The sequence below is a fragment of the Ascaphus truei genome, chromosome 14 (genome assembly GCF_040206685.1).
Source record: "Ascaphus truei isolate aAscTru1 chromosome 14, aAscTru1.hap1, whole genome shotgun sequence".
Classification (NCBI taxonomy): domain Eukaryota; kingdom Metazoa; phylum Chordata; class Amphibia; order Anura; family Ascaphidae; genus Ascaphus; species Ascaphus truei.
The window spans coordinates 54,299,438-54,316,291 of NC_134496.1; the positions used below are offsets into that span (position 1 = coordinate 54,299,438).

At 43.8% G+C, this 16,854-nt stretch overlaps 1 protein-coding gene across 2 annotated transcripts in view; it reads left to right on the forward strand.

Moving 5' to 3' along the window:
- TP63 (tumor protein p63) overlaps window positions 1-16,854 on the forward strand; it is a 61,480-nt gene that overhangs the window by 32,713 nt on the left and 11,913 nt on the right. For both annotated transcript variants that reach the window (XM_075571034.1, XM_075571035.1), the window contains exons 3-9: window positions 6,243-6,429; window positions 6,842-6,957; window positions 7,686-7,795; window positions 7,975-8,099; window positions 9,537-9,619; window positions 10,171-10,295; window positions 11,143-11,316. In XM_075571034.1, coding sequence (XP_075427149.1) covers window positions 6,243-6,429; window positions 6,842-6,957; window positions 7,686-7,795; window positions 7,975-8,099; window positions 9,537-9,619; window positions 10,171-10,295; window positions 11,143-11,316 — 920 coding nt within the window. The remainder of the gene's footprint in view (window positions 1-6,242; window positions 6,430-6,841; window positions 6,958-7,685; window positions 7,796-7,974; window positions 8,100-9,536; window positions 9,620-10,170; window positions 10,296-11,142; window positions 11,317-16,854) is intronic.

The following is a 16,854-nucleotide window of genomic DNA, read 5'->3' on the forward strand; positions in this document are numbered from 1 at the left end:
CTCTAAGGAAGGGGGGCCAATTCCAGTCATCAAGGGCCAACTACGGGGCAGGTTTTCAGGTTATCCCTGCTTCAGCACAGGTGGCTCAATCAGTGCACCACCTGTGCTGAAGCAGGGATATCCTAGAAACTTGACCTGCTGGTGGCCCTTCAGGACTGGAGTTGTCCACCCCTGCTCTAACACTAAAAATGTGTATTCCCAAAGACTAGTGTTAACATGCTTTTAAAACAAAATCACTACTTTGGGGAGATCCACGAGCAGAGCTCAGGTTTGGGACACGGACTGCTGTATTTACCAAGAAGTCTTCTGCTGTAAGACACCTACCAGTCACCTGGAAGATAACGTGCAGCCCATTGAAGTGTTCGGCCAGTAAGGTGTCTAAGGTGCAGAAGCATGCTTAGAAGACAGGGGCCTCTCATAGTCACTTTAACCTGTTCTGGACGGAGCGAGCGGTGTGTGCAGTGCTTATATGGAGGTGCTATTTGAGTAAGTAGTTTACTGTGCGTTAATGATATTGTTAATTATATGTATCAGCTTTTGATTATTTGATACGAGGCTTCACTACTTCAAGGAATGTTTTTTCAAAATTCTGAAACGTAATAAATGAATATTTAGTCCATTTTGTCTAAAAAAAAGTTTTTTTTGATGATACACAACACCGCCACAAATAAAATGCATTTTGGAATGTGTTGAGGTCGCAGTTGGCACTAAATGGGTTAACAGAGTGAATTGTTCTTAAAAGTATGTTACCAGGAAAATCTCACTCCAGCGAAGTCATGGGATAAGAAACCGATTACAGATACACGTTACAATAAACTGAATCAACAATTGCAATTCTGTAAGAGTATGCTGAGCTGTCAGCAGCATGGATTCACGCGGGATCCCTTAGGATAAAATATGTGCCGAGTAGACAGCCGCACTTTAAGGTTTGTTCAAACCGTGCCCGGGGTAGTGTTTCTCTCCCCGCTTAATCACGGCTGGGGTTATGGGTGTGTTTACCAGATACAGATGCAGTAAAGAGCAGTGCTATGCTCACATTCTGCCTGGAGGGTCCATCCAATGAGTGGGACACACAACACACATTGTAGGGTGGGGCAGTCTGCACTCTTCCAGGCATTTTAGGAGGGGGACCTCACCTGTCTGATGTCAACACCTCTGGGCGCGGCCTGGTTGGAATGTGCCGCTCCCAGCACTGGCCGCCCAGGTAATTAATCTCCTACGACTGATGGGTGGCAGCAGGCTGCAAGGTAGAGGGGGAGGCTGCATGAGCGGGGTGTAAGGCTGAGCCAATACCTCACCATCCCTAATGTGGCCCCAATCACTACAATCCCTCGCATGGCCGGGGCTAAAACTCCAACCCAGCCAAGCTGAAGCGGGGGAAATAGGGAAAACGGAGTTTACCTGTTAAGTGTCTCAATAGTCCTGCTACGCTGTGTCATTCCCTTTAGCACTGTTTAATGTAATAATTGAATAGCTGCACTTTGAAGTAAAAGCTCTTAAATCATTATTATTGTCTGTTGTATGCAGAAGGCACCTCGGACTTGGTTCATCATGACTTTAATCACCTGTATTTGAAACTGGTGGATTGATTCTGTTTGTAGTTAATTAGGACATTGTAATGTTGGGGACATGTTCATCCCTCTGTATTTCTGTTGATCGCGCTTTGGGGACCATGTTCTGTATATACTTACATCAGTGATCAATGACTGATTAGTGGAATTGTCATTTGCTACATCTTTATTATTATAGATCTGTGCCTGATGTAAATGCTGATTAATCAGCTTCTCACATGTCATGGTACCAGCACTGGGCACGGTGCATGGGGCATATACCAGGGACTGTTGTCCTGAAAACTTTGCTCTGGCTTGCGGTCATATACCTGACATACAGATTGGCACCCGAATGTTGCCGTTAAACTTGAACCACAAAAGACCCTTTCTGCTCCATGATCGGAACCTTTTATGCTCCGCTTCCCGTGCAGGCCGCAACACGTTGTAAAGTTTATGTAAGTGCACAGCGCCTCTTTGTGTGTTAACGTCTCTGGGATGGGGAGCTGCGATTACAATGAACTCGTAGCAAACGATGCAATCAGACATTCCACCCCGGAAATGTTTAAAGAAGAGAAAGGAGTCGCAACTTCTTCCAGTGATATCTCAAATCGTACAGAGACACCCGTGTCATCTGCATGAAAGTAACAATATATACATTCACTTTACTGATCTTATATCACCCCAACCGAAACGGACAGATCTTCTATGTCCCTAAGAACCCCCCGTCTTGGAGCCAAGCGCTGCAAATAATGTACCCAGCAATCTTTAAATAACCTCTGTAGAGGGAATTGATATTTGCCGAGTTTTTTTGGCACTTTAACACTGCTTCATTTGTTTTCTCTACCCATCAAAATATGCATCTCTTATTTGTTTTACTGTAATCACCCCCAAATTCCGCGGCGCAGTCGCATCACTTTCCTGCTGTGCAAACGGATCTATTGTTTAAACTATTCACAATAAAGAAAGGGGATCTGGAGAGGAAGACGAACCCCAACCTTTGTTTGTTCACCTCCCTGAGCCCACTCACTGCAGAAAGGCTAGGAAACAAATGACAAAGTAAAAAGGCTCTTGTTAAAGGGGCTGAGAGGTGTCTGGTGTTGGTAGCTGGCATGCAAGCACATTATTATTATTATTATAATACTAAATCACAAAGTGTGTTGCCAAGAGCATGTAATATAGTATGGGAACTAAGGCAGGTGGTGAGGGCAGAGTCCCAGTCACTGGAATGTTCTTTTAAAACATGTTATTATTAAATACCCGAACCTGCTGCTGTTCCCTAAAATCGCCTTCCTGAACACGGATTATTTAAACATGACATTGCTGTTGAACCTGAAAAAAAGGAGATGAATTGAGATTGCATACTAGGTAACATGAGATTGCATTGCAGTAATAGAAATACTGGATATCACTTGCAAGGTATAATTCCCCAGGCTATATTTTTTCAACTATTTGTTCTTATTTTCTAACACACACACAGGACAATTAGATGTGGGGTCTGGGAATGGAATTCACTGATTGTTTTAACTTGGATGACTTGAGAAAGGGCAGGTGTAGCTCAGCAGAACTTTCTTAGTACATTCTTAGGAAATAAAAGTAAGCTGCTATTTAGCATTGTGGTTTCATTGCATGGTCTACATTTAACCCCTTGCGATTTGGCTGTATTTGATATAACCACAGTGTTTATGTATAACTGACATCGATAGGTACCTATAGCAGCAATGATCAGTTGCTCTATCGTAGCGTTCTTGATATTGGTACCACTTTAACTTCTCTCCTGAAAGCGATCAGTATATTTTCTACTCCGTTTAATCACACTTTCGGACTGCCCATAACCCCTCTAGAATCACGCCCTAACTGGGCGCAGTGTCGCCATATTGAACTTATGTCATTATTTGTGCTATGTCACAAGTGTTATCTGAGTATCTAGTATTAAGGTTAGTCCGGTTTCTTCAGTGAAACCTGCCGCTTGTGCCATAACCGCGGATCTGCCCAGTACTTCCAGTTGGATTTCTGGTACTAATGCGGACGAGGCTAGAACCCCCATTTCCAGCAATAATACAGAAGAAACAACCAGATATTTATTTATGTAAAACGTATTTTACCTTTTTCTTTTTATTTTAATAGAGGTATGCATCGAAATAATGATTTTATATTCATGTTTGTCCTGGGCACAGTCGAACAATCACAAATATAGGGAAAATAGAACCATTTGAAATTGTTCACGTTTTAGTGTGAGTTACGTTTGCTTATGTACATTCAGAACGAAGGATCTGAGAGATCCAGCAGTTTTACCTTCTGGTAATAATTATGTTTATTTTATATTTACTCTTTCTGCTGACTGACCGAGCTAAAATCCCCGATCCATGGAGAATGTGTCGCAATTTCTTTTTTACAATATATTTATCTTTTGGCAGCGTTTCCTGTATCCGCAGGCTGCTTGAAACCATTGTTTTTTAATCCCTTGCCTGAGGGCAGACAGATTTATTGCACAATGTTTTCTAGACCTTCTGGGAGATGTTCTACATTACGTTTAAATTGCAGCTGTGTTTGCCTCCTGTACTGTTAAAGCTAAGCAGGTTTCATGTAATATGTGTAACACCTTTATAGTAGGAGAACAGTAATAATGTATAAACTACGATCGTGCGCTAATCGGCAGTGGTTTGGAGTTAAAAGTACTCAATATGGGAAATCATTGGGAATCCGTACTGTTGTTAATAGATACAATAGTTTTTGGTCCTTTTAATAACCACTGCACATAATCCTTTTACTGCCACATCATTTTTATCTGCCAATATCATGATTACTTTCTGGTGCCTGATGATCAACTCATACGTGGAACTCACCTGCTTGCTCTGGACTTACTCAGCTGAAGACAACTTGTGTCAATTTAATGGACTAAGGCCTCGGCCATGTTTACCGCCAGCGTGCTGAGGCGCGCTCCCGCTCAGCACTGAGCCCCTACAGCCGCAATTAGAGCGGCTTTAGTAGGGGCTCACCTGTGCTTCCGCGCGCTTGCGGAAGCGCAGGTCTTAGGCCTCGGCCATGCTCCCTGCTGGCGTGCTGAGGCGCAGGGAAAGCGGGTGCTTTCCCTGGCCTTGTGGTTGCTTACCGCACGCGCTGTCAGCGGGCCGTCAGGGGGCAGGGCGGGGGTGGGCGCGTCACTGGCCGGGGTTGGGCCAGTGACGTCACGGAGCTGGTTCGCCCTCATTAGGCGAACCGCTCACGTGACCGGCCTGTCGCGCCGGCAAGCGGGGGAATTTAAAATTCCCCTAAGACCTGCACTTCCGCAAGCGCGCGGAAGCGCATTTGAGCCCCTAATAAAGCCGCTCTAATTGCGGCTGTAGGGGCTCAGTGCTGAGCGGGAGCTCGCCTCAGCACGCTTCCGCCAGCAAGCGGTAAACATGGCCGAGGCCTTAGGGGAATTTAAAATCCCCCCGCTTGCCGGCGCGACAGGCCGGTCACGTGAGCGGTTCGCCCAATGAGGGCGAACCAGCTCCGTGACGTCACTGCCCCGCCCCCAGCCAGTGACGCGCCCACCCCCGGCCCGCCCCCTTACGTCCCGCTGACAGCGCGTGCGGTAAGCAACCGCAAGGCCAGGGAAAGCACCCGTTTTCCCTGCGCCTCAGCGCTCCTCAGCACGCCAGCAGGGAGCATGGCCGAGGCCTTAGTTTCATGGTCGTATGGGAGATCTGGTCACGGAGTAGCAGTCACTAGATTCGCATTGTTCATTCCCCCCTTGTATGTGAGAACAGGACCATGTTTAGAAAGGGATGCTATGAGTAAGAAGTGTCAGAGAAGGGTGAGGACGTGGGATTTCTGTAATGCCAGAAGTTGGAAGAGTCCAGCATACAGTATGAGGAGGTACATGACCAGATATTGCCCGGATTAAGGGGGGGGGGGCATGTTATTCCTCCCCATCTCCCACATAAAATCTCGCAATAAATATAAAGCTTTCAGAAACTATTTTTGAAACCCCGTGGCTTTATACTTGAGCATGGAATAAAATAACCCAGCGGAGGATCGTACCTGTGCGCACCTGTGCAAATCATGGTCAGTCTTTAGTGTCAGTAAGTTCTTGGAATGTAGTACGGCACCAAAATATATGAAACGTTAATTTGAACAACTTTTTGTTGTTTCAGTGCTTTTATGACCTCAGATACTTCGAGAAAAAACATTCTGATAACCACAATTTGTTTGTTTAAATTGTACTTAAAGGGTCATAGGAAACGGCTACTTAAAGTGAGGCTTGTGCCCAGGTGATTCTACGGCTTCTTTTCATGTATCATCTCATCGTGGTATTAGGCTGCGGCCCCGCTGGCGCTGACCGCGCTCATGCTTGAGAGCGGTGACGTCACCAGCTCTCCAAGCATGAGCGCTGGGTGTCCTTGCTATTCCGCAAGTGCGCGCGGGGGGCATTGCGGGTAAGTTGAGCGTGCTGGAAAGTTACATTTTTTAGTTTACTCAAGCGCCAAGCTTGAGTGCGCGTGCATGCCCGCGCACGACGCGCACAACGTGAGCGGGGAATTACCCATATACATTTATGTAACTAAAAGCGGCAAGCGCTGCGCGCTCAGCGTGGTCAGCGCCAGCGGGGCTGCAGCCATAGAATGCCTAGCTAAGTGCAGCATTGGAATAATGAAGCAGACTGCACTGAACTACTTGGTAACATTGTATACATTGTGTTTTGTTCAGTATTCTACAGAGCTGAAGAAGCTTTATTGCCAGATTGCCAAAACGTGTCCAATCCAGATCAAAGTGATGACTCCACCTCCGCAAGCAGCTGTGATCCGGGCCATGCCAGTCTATAAGAAAGCCGAGCATGTCACAGAGGTTGTGAAACGCTGCCCTAACCATGAGCTCAGCCGAGAGTTCAATGAGGGTATGACCAAAATGGGTGAAATCGGGGATAACTTTGTGCTGAAGGTCAGATAGTATATATAGGCACCAAAGTGGCAACACCTTAGCTCAGTGTGCCTCTTCATTTTGTTTATTCTGACTTACTGTAGGCTTTCCTGTGACCAATGTGTTCAAAGGCCTTAACAATATGGTAGGAAAGAGATGGTGTTACTATCCAGTAATTTCACTCTTAATAGTCCACATATTATGGAGTTGTAACTCCTGAGTGCCTTACTGCGTTACAATACAAAGGAGAATGCCAACCGGCAGCAGGGGTTAAACAATTCTTTGTATTTTGGAAGTCCCTATACTGAGAGAAGGTGCGGAGGAAGATTACTAACTTATAGAAAAACGCCTTGAATGTTCTCTGAGTGTTTCGTGTCTTTGACTTATAGGACAGATAGCACCTCCCAGCCACCTGATTCGAGTGGAAGGAAATAGCCATGCCCAGTATGTGGAAGATCCAATCACTGGCAGACAGAGTGTTCTGGTACCATATGAACCCCCTCAGGTGAGTGTGACAGGGGAGTTCTGATGAATGTCCCTGAAGTGAGTTACTCTCGTTAAACAACACAGGAAGCAGATTTCAAATCTAATAAAAAACTCCAATTTAAAGCTTTTGGTTCTAACCTATGGTCCATCAACATTGTTCTTTCCTACACATGATGGTTATTGTTTTATTGTAGTGGCTGAACTGTTATTACAGAGGATGGCATGGTATATGTATAATTACACTGTACAAAAGGCAAGAATATGCCAACACTAGACAATGAAGCCTTTGGTGATAATTATTTTCGCATCGGTTGTTCTGTTACTTAATGGAATAATTTGATCAGGAACAGATTGTTCTGAGCTCAGTTTGCTAATCTACGCGAGCTGCGTTTCTCAGACTCACATTCTAGCAGCGTCCAATCATCGGCTTTTAACGCCTTGACTGTTGGCCCCAGTGGCAGGAGTTAAGCCACTCAAGTTTCTGAGTATTTTTTTAAGTAATCAAGCCCGGATTTACAGTATGACATTTAGTCAAAATGTTTTGCAGTCCTACATTCAGAGTGGCATTATCGTTTTTCTTCTTACTCCCAATCGTAGCATAAACGGTCATCCTGTTTGGATGGAAAATGTTAAGAATTCCATCACAAACGCTGCGTTATCTGGGAATATTTTTACCAACTGAAACAAGCATATGATTTCTCATAATGAATTCCTTGTGTTTTTCTTCCCCCTGGAAACCTTTCACAGGTTGGCACAGAGTTCACGACGATATTGTATAATTTCATGTGCAACAGCAGCTGTGTTGGAGGGATGAACCGGCGACCGATTCTGATCATAGTCACACTGGAAACAAGAGAGTACGTATTCACACTTCAGTTCCAGCGTGTTATATTGTTTGCTCCTGAACCCTCTCTCCAAGACCTCTGCTAAAAGGGTGGAGGCGGTGGGATTTGTCGGCGAGCGTGCGGTGTCTTGTGGACGGATCTGCACCTTCTGTGCTACTTTGCTGATTTATGTATTTTTTCCTTTCCTGCAGCGGTCAAGTGCTGGGCCGTCGGTGTTTCGAGGCGCGCATTTGTGCTTGCCCTGGCAGAGACCGCAAGGCAGACGAGGACAGCATCCGCAAGCAGCAAGTCACAGATGGCACGAAGAACGGAGATGGTATGAAGCACCATAAGCTGCTGGAACAGGACAATGGCAGCAAGAGATCTCTCATAGTCTAAAAGGCAGCGGGGCTTAAATCCAGGCCTCTACTCCCCTGCCCCCCTACAGTTCAGGATATCCCTGCTTCAGTACAGGAGGCTCAATCATTCCTTGCTTCAGCACAAGTGGCTCAATCAGTCCCTGCTTCAGCACAGGTGGCTCAATCAGTGGCTCAGTCTTTGCTCTGATTGAGCCACCTGTGCTGAAGCTGGGATATCCTGGAAACCTGACCTGTTGGGGGGGGCTTGAGGACTGGAGTTGAGCCCCCCTGATCTAAGTGCAGAGGTTTATTGCATACAGCATTGCAGTGCGGGGAGTACAATCGCATGGAATATGAGTCCTTAGCAATAGTATTTTTACTGCAGAAAACTATGGGGCTTGTGTATAAATCAATATTGTCGTAAAAGTGACATACTAGTGTAGAAAATTCACACGTCTTTGTGTGCCAATGTATAAAAACGACCTCGATGTTTTGTGTGGTACGTACAGTGTTACTAAGAAATAAATGGGGGCGTTAGGGGCAGAGTCCGGCTGCTGCTGGGGGCACACTTATTTCAAATAATGTTTTTAAAAATTGCAACCGTGCACCAATTTTGAGCACCATGAATGCATCACAATTGTCCGCTATCTTTGTGTTCGTATGTAAAGTATAAGCGTGATGCACACAATACAAAGAATAAGAAAACAGGCACCAAGTGCAAATCACACCAACATAAGCCACTAATGGTATTAGGCGGGAATTAGATTTTTGGACACAATACTCTTTCAATTCATTTAAAAGAAGAACACATTTCGTTATATATCGTCTCCTACATTTTTAAGTTGCTTTAACTGAAAAAAAAAAAAGAAATCCTAATTAGACAAAGTAATATAGTTACATAGTAACATATGATCGTGTTAGAAAAACATAAATGTTTACATTTGGCTGGGTTGGATTTTAGTAGCTGTCATGAGATGGTATTTATGCACAGATTCTTCTAGAGATTGGAACTGGACGTCCAGCTGCATATGGCCTGTGACCTGTGGCCTGAGTTAGATTGGATTTAGGCCCCTATTCAAGAGAGGGTGAGGACGCCTTCACCGTGCTGGAGAAGTGTTCATCTCCATTCAAATGAAAGGGAATAAAATTGTCTCCAGCGGGGAAACCTGCTTCACAAGATATTTTGATAGGGGCCTTAGATATTGCTCCATCAATCCCTGAAAAGAGAAAAAAAATCCATTTGGTTTTTCATGTAGCCTCAAAAATCCTTCCGTTTTCCAAAACAGCTTTCAATGGTCAATTGCCAGAAGATGTATTGTGTGTATTGTCTGTTGCCTTGTCCCTGGGAATGTAAGAACCAGTAGAATGATATGGAGGGTTATCGCTGTTAATATTAATATTCCTTGTTCCCCTAGCTTTCCGGCAAACCACGCATGGTATTCAGATGACTTCCATAAAAAAACGGCGCTCTCCAGACGATGAGGTGCTGTACCTGCCTGTAAGTCCAGTCCACTTTACACAGCACCTCTCACACAGGGCGGCGCTTCCGAAGTACTGCCCCGTTCCCATATAAAACGTGGAAATGAGTAGCGAAAAATCAGTTATTTCTAATTAGCTTCTCAATAGTTATGGACAAACATAATAATTACATAATTGTTACTAAACTACTTCTTTTATTATCATTTATTTATAATGCACCTACATATTCCATAGCGCAGTACAATAGGGTTGAAGGACGAAAACAATTAAATATTAAACATCATTATACATAGTTACAGTTGGTAAGGAGGCCCCTGCCCCCAGGAGCTTACAATCTATAAATTGTAATGTACATTATGTGCTGTGACCATTTCATAGTACAACAGATTAATCTTTCCCCATTGGTAAATATATTTTCCTGGTCTTAGACAACTTAAAGCGTTTGCTTTTACACACTTGACATTGTAAAATATTCTTTCTTTGTTAACATACTATGTTTTGTTGGTTCAGGCTGGTGCACAATCTTTACTCTTTCCTTTCTTCTTTTGGCCACGCTGTTGGTCTGATTAGGTAAAAGGACGAGAGATTTATGAAATGTTGTTAAAGATCAAAGAATCCTTGGAACTCATGCAGTACCTTCCCCAGCATACTATCGAGACATACAGGCAACAGCAGCAGCACCTGCTGCAGAAGCAGTGAGTATTCCACAAGCCATTTCTGTGAGAGAGAAACTGGGGCAAACCCAGGGGCGGCCAACTCCAGTCCTCAAGGGCCACCAACAGGCCAGGTTTTAGGGATATATCTGCTTCAGCACAGGAGGCTCAATCAGTGGCTCAGTCAAAGAGTGCACCACCTGTGCTGAAGCAGGTATATCCTGACCTGTTGGTGGCTATTGAGGACTGAAATTGCCCACCCCTGCACTAAGCACAACATTTCTGCTTTTTACAAGTATCCCCCCATAATCAGGGCTGCTGACCACCCCCAGAGCCCGGGACACTTGCCCCTTTTGTCCCCGCCTGTCTGTCTCCCCCTGTCCCCCCCCTGCTCCCCCCCTGCTCCCCTGCATTCAGTCTAACTCGTTTGAGATGGCCACATAATGTGCATGTTTTTTAGGTTACATTTAAGATGGCTGCATCCCTGATGTTTTCCTGTTCTTCATAATAAACAGTCATATTTTAGCATCCCTGGTGTTATTGCTGTATGTGTGTTTAAGGGACCGTTCCTGTTCCATGGGAGGGGGGAAATCGTGTTTAAGGTATAATATATATTAATGTGGAAAACAATATGAAGAGTTAGTGATTGAATGGGAAAAGCTAAACCAGGGAATGCACCTGTAAGTGAATATTAGGTTATAGTTGGTTTAGAAGATCTAGATAATTTATTGTTGGAATAAAGGCTGCCAGCAGACTAATATTCCATGTTATGAAATGGAATGGAATATCTGCGCATACGCCGATCCTTTGAGAGCGAGGATACTGGGATAGCATTAGCTTTCATAAGCTTGTCTTTAAAGCGTTTAATACATGACATTAAATTGCTCAGGGACAGAAGCCTACAGAACAACATGACTGGCCCAAGAAATACAGGGAGGAGTGACACCTTCTCCATACAACAGTGGCAAAAAAGAATGCAGAGCAGCTCCAACTACATGGAACACAATCTGAAGCAGCCTCCAATAGATCAAGATGTCAGAGATGAAAATTACCTAAATGAACGGTACTCCTTCAATACCATCTTTTAACTCTTTAAGCCCTGTCACTTCTGTAGGAGACTGCAATGCATTACATACAAGACCAATACATTGATGGATCCTCCCGTAAGAATGTGGCAATGTGTACGAGCTGCATATTGTAATTTTATTGTATAGCACTGCCAGCGTCAGCACCCCTTCCTGCCAGCAGCAGAAATAACCCTTAATATATATACACACACACACACACACACACACACACACACACACACACACACACACACACACACATACATAAAGCCAAACCAGCACTCTGATACTTTCGAAATTGCAACCACATGCACAAATTGTTCAGCATTTTAAATATGGCAGCCATTGGGGGAAAAAATCTGTGGTTGTGTCGTGGCTGTGTCGTGCCTGTCATGGCTGTGTCGTGATAGTGTCATGCCTGTGTCGTGATAGTGTCATGCCTGTGTCTTGATAGTGTCGTGATAGTGTTATTCCTGTGTCGTGCCTGTGTCATGGCTGTGTAGTGATAGTGTCATGCCTGTGTCGTGGCCGTGTCGTGATAGTGTCATGACTGTGTCGTGGCAGTGTCGTGATTGTGTCATGCCTGTGTCGTGATAGTGTCATGCCTGTGTCGTGATAGTGTCATGCCTGTGTCGTGATAGTATCATGCCTGTGTCGTGGCCGTGTCGTGACCGTGTCATGCCTGTGTCGTGATAGTATCATGCCTGTGTCGTGGCCGTGTCGTGACCGTGTCATGCCTGTGTCGTGATAGTATCATGCCTGTGTCGTGGCCGTGTCATGCCTGTGTCAGGCAGAAGCAGCAGCTTCGTAACTGATCAATTTTCACAAGAGGTAGACATCAGCATCTCACAATACAGATTAATTTACTGTTATTACACAGCTGGGGGTAAAAGAATAATGACCTGGGAAACGACTCTTTGGGCTTACGCTGGGTCGTACGACTCAGACGATGTTACTGCTGAGGTATCATTTGTGCTGATCGATAGTTTGACCAAAAGGGGGGAGCCTTGCATGTAAGCACTACACACTCATGTGCTCATTTTAATTGTTAACATGCACAAACGTGCAATGCAACCGCTCGTTTTCCTGCACTGACAGCGAGTGTCCGGATCCTTCCCATGATATACTTGTTTCACTGCTCTCTCCATGAGCACCCATTTATTCACCCGTGTGTCATTGTGTTCATTCGGGTGCATAGTGTGCCTGGCTATTGAGTAAAGTAATGTTGTACACCGGGGCTCTTGAAATGGTGGCCCATCGGTCACATGCGGCTCACAAAGAACCTTGGCTCTTGGACACTTTCCTCTTGCTAATTTCATACCGGTGGCTTAGGCAGCTAAGTGCAGTTTGTCACACTGAAACTCCCTGGTAAATGAAGGTAATATAAATATATATGGTACAGATGTTATAAACGATGGCAAAATGTTGCAATATTATATTTTTCAAGTCTTTAAATGTCACTAAAATGACATTACAATGGTCTTGTGGCCGTTCTACTCCTAATCTGGTCCTTTTGGAGAACTAGCTGACGAGCCCTGCAGTACACTGCCTGCCTGAAGTACTTGTGATTACTATCTGAGAATTGATTGCAATATTCTCAGACATCCATCTCTTTATTCAAAACCATGCAGGTCAAAAGAGACGGTCTGGGGAAATATTTGTACAGTTCCTACTGTATAAACTATCTTGCATCGTGCGTGCTTCGTACCTTGCACAACTAAATAAACGAACCAATGGGGCGACAACAACAGAGTCAGTGCAGGATTGTATCAGACGTGTTGCGTTGTAATACAGACGTCCTGTACGATAACCACTGTTTCGATTGCCCTCCCTGCTGGCACCAGGACGGGTCCCTTGGAGACAGTTGTTGTATTGTTGCATTATATTTCGGAACCCTTTGAGGCCACCATGAACATTTCCCATAAATCTTCTACTAGTAAATGTCCATGAAAGTGATCGGAGGATGTGTTACCCGTCCCTTCAGCAACTGGGACAGGGAATGTTACATTTCCTATATACTCAATTTGGTCTTGTGGCGTTTCAACAATCTTGTACAACCGGACAATTCAAAAAGAGCCGTAGTAACCGTGATTGTTCTGATGTTGTGTAATTGTGTAAGTTACTTTGTGGTGTTCACTTGTGCATTTGTGAGTGGTTGGGTAGGATTTCCTGTTTCTTGTTGAGTATTTTCTTGACACATCTTAGCTGAGTTCTGTTTTTAGATGTATAAATAAAAATGACAATGCACAATGTGTTGCTAAATGAAAATGTTTAGTATGTGGTTTTAAGATTAGTGTCTAAAAGGCCATACATCAGGATTGGCCAACTCCAGTCCTCAAGGGTCACCAACAGGTCAGGTTTTCACGATATCCATGCTTTAGCACAGGTGGCTCAATCAGTGGCTCAGTCGAAGGCTGCACCATCTGTGCTGAAGCAGAGATATCCTGAAAACCTGACCTGTTGGAGGCTCTTGGTACAGACTATGCATTTGAGCTGGTCCCAAGCTAGCAGCAAGCCTTGCTCTTCTATCCCCAGTTTTATTTTATATGGCTTGACTCACACATCCTCTTTCTTCAGGAAAACAAGAGTGACATTCTTTATATAGAACCTTGTAGCTAAATCCTTTCTTTTCCAGCTCATGATATTGGCAAATGTGGAGGCATATGAATTGTAACAGTGACTTTATTGTTTGAGAGAGCTGTAAAGTGGTCAGAACCTCCTGTTACTGACATAACACCGCACAGACCTGGCAGTAACCATTAGTGGTTTCCCAACACTTTACAATCCAAAGATACTTGCTAAGAGCAAACTCCTGCACTCCCTAATACAGACAAAGCTGAGGTATAAGTAGTCAGGACTGTATAATCCTTTAAAGTCACAACCAAATCATTAACAAACAGCCAAATATATATCGTTTTTTTTTACAAGTAATCCAGCAGATGCATATCACCATGGAATGGGGGAGGCATGGGGGAGGCATTGTGGTTTTAATGCACATGGTCTAAAGAAATGTAGACAGTCTTTTCAAGGTTGTCAGTGTAATGCATATTTTCTTTTCCTATCTCTGTCTTTCATGTTTCCCATTTTGCATGTCTGATTTCCTTTAGTGCTCTACACTTTGTACCCACCCCCCACCTCCCCCCCCCCCCTTCCTCCCCCCCCTCCCCACAACCCCCACCCCTGCACCTTTATGATCACAGTGTGACTGCTCAAATTTCAGCTCACCCACAAAGGCAGCAGAAGCTGCACCTTTCAGCATGCTATTAAGTTGTTGAGTTTACAACACTCAAGGAAGTCCGTCCGCCATCACTAGTAAATTGTAGGCTGGTTTCATTTTGGAACAAAACTTTGGTTCCCAGTTGCTGAACAATTTCTAATGTAGATTTATAACACTGAACAATCTACTTCATATAAATAGAGGGGGGGAATAGAGTTGTACATTGAAAGACACTATACAATCAGGTACTTCAAGTTAAGAAAAAACGGGAATTCAGGGCTTAAAGGCAGTTTCGGGAGGGGGGGGGGTTAGAAGGAAGATAGAAGCATGTAGAGATTTCAAGTTGACTACATTCAATGAATAAACATATTCTGGGGAGTATAGGAGGAGGCGAGGGTGCAGGTATTGGTAATGGGACAGAATTATAGGTGGGACTAGGACAGAGAATAGTTATACATATGGGAACTTTGAAAAACAAGAAAAAAAAGGCGTATAGCATAGTGATATAAAAATGCCCATATTTTTCTGCAATCTTATTGGCAGCTATGTAGGATATTATACTTGGCTTGTACATTATTTCGGATTGTTTTCTTCCTGGGGACATATCGAGGTAGAAAAGTAGAGGAAGCATTATGTTTCATCCTACCTTAAACCTGCCGCTCAACCTGCATTCATTAAATTGGCTTGAATTTCAGGAAATTACAGAGCTGGCACGTGTCGTAATCCCAACATTGTGAGCCTTTGTTTTTCGATCTTTCTGGTACATTTGCTCCCTCACGTCCAACTTCCCAGAAGTGCAAGATTGTATAATTATTTGTTCTGTTTGTGCCAATAATTTCAGAATCGGTGGCAGGTTAGGAAAATTCCAAACCAGGTCAGCAGATCCGTAGTGAAGCCCAATGTCTTCACCTATGTTGCCCTTAATTCACATCTAAATATGACATTGCCTTGGTTGGTATTGTAAAAGGTATCCCAACTTCATGACCATTATAGAACTAGAAAAGGAAACTAAACTAATAAGATCATTCACAATACAACATTCTTCTTTGCAGTACAGTACTATTCCAGTAGACAGCTCCCTGAAAGCCACACTCTGATCATAGAGGTCACTGCATCTGCAACTCACCTGCTGGTCTTCATCTCTTGTTCTTTTCTTCTTTGGTTCCTTCTCCACAGTCTCCTTACGGCCTGCTTCCGGAATGAACTCACCGAGCCCAGGGGAGATCTTCTGAAAGACAAAGATACCTTCCTAAAACATTCCACATTCCCCAACTATTCAATGTATCAATAAACTATTAAGACTGTGTCCAGCTAATGCACAAACGTTGAATTACTTACAGTATGTTAAGCTTCAGGGCTACTTGTGTTGATACATGGGTAAGCCTAGAAGTTGACTGCAATATATAGGGCTGGGTTAGAAGTTTTCTGCAGGACTCTCTGGTACACAACAGGGTGAAGAAATAGTAGACACACCCGCACATTGCAATATTGTCGCTATTGTGCAGCCAAGCTCAGTTCTGTCTTAAAACCATGCACTCAACATTTCTAAAATGTAGCCTCAATCTTGTTCTTAATGTATATATATATATATATTATACATTTTATGTAGTTAAAAAAATGTATATAAATGAAAAGCTCTTCCTTAGTCTTCAGCGATTAGAAAGGCTCCATTGTAACCTGTGTATGAAGTAAGGATATAGGACTGTAATTATTATTCCTCGCTGACACATACTGAAAGGCATAGGCCTACATCTATTTATTTCCATGGTGCTACATTGTACCAGGAGCAGGGGAAACATTTTGGCTACATTTTAAAGATAACGGCATGCCCAAAATGCACCCAGGGAATGCCAACAAATAGAATTATTTAGCACAATCTTCCCGTTGTTAATTTACATTCAGTTTTGGTGTAATTAATGTAGCATTTTCTGAAGGGACTCAGGTGTGGATCTGTCACGTTGGCGGCGTACTCTGCGCTCTAGCGTCTCCTTTTTGTATGTCCCATTTCTGGGAGGTCTCTCTGTCCTGTCAGCGATACTTGCTATGCTGTTCTTGAGCAGGTCTCAATTGTAAACATGATTTTTTTTAAGACGTTGTTGCTGTGCACATTAAAAATGCCAATGGGTGGAGAAAAAACCAAACATTTCTTTTTCTAGCCGCTCAGGCTTATAAAATGCTGGTCATGGGAGAATTGGCTGCCTGCTGGACGGATGTAAAGGGAAAGTCCTTTTATTAATGTGCTGCTTTGTTTCTGTACAAATAGCCTGTGCTACTGTATATATGCATTATTGGGCCCTTTGCCCGTTGTGTTCCCCTT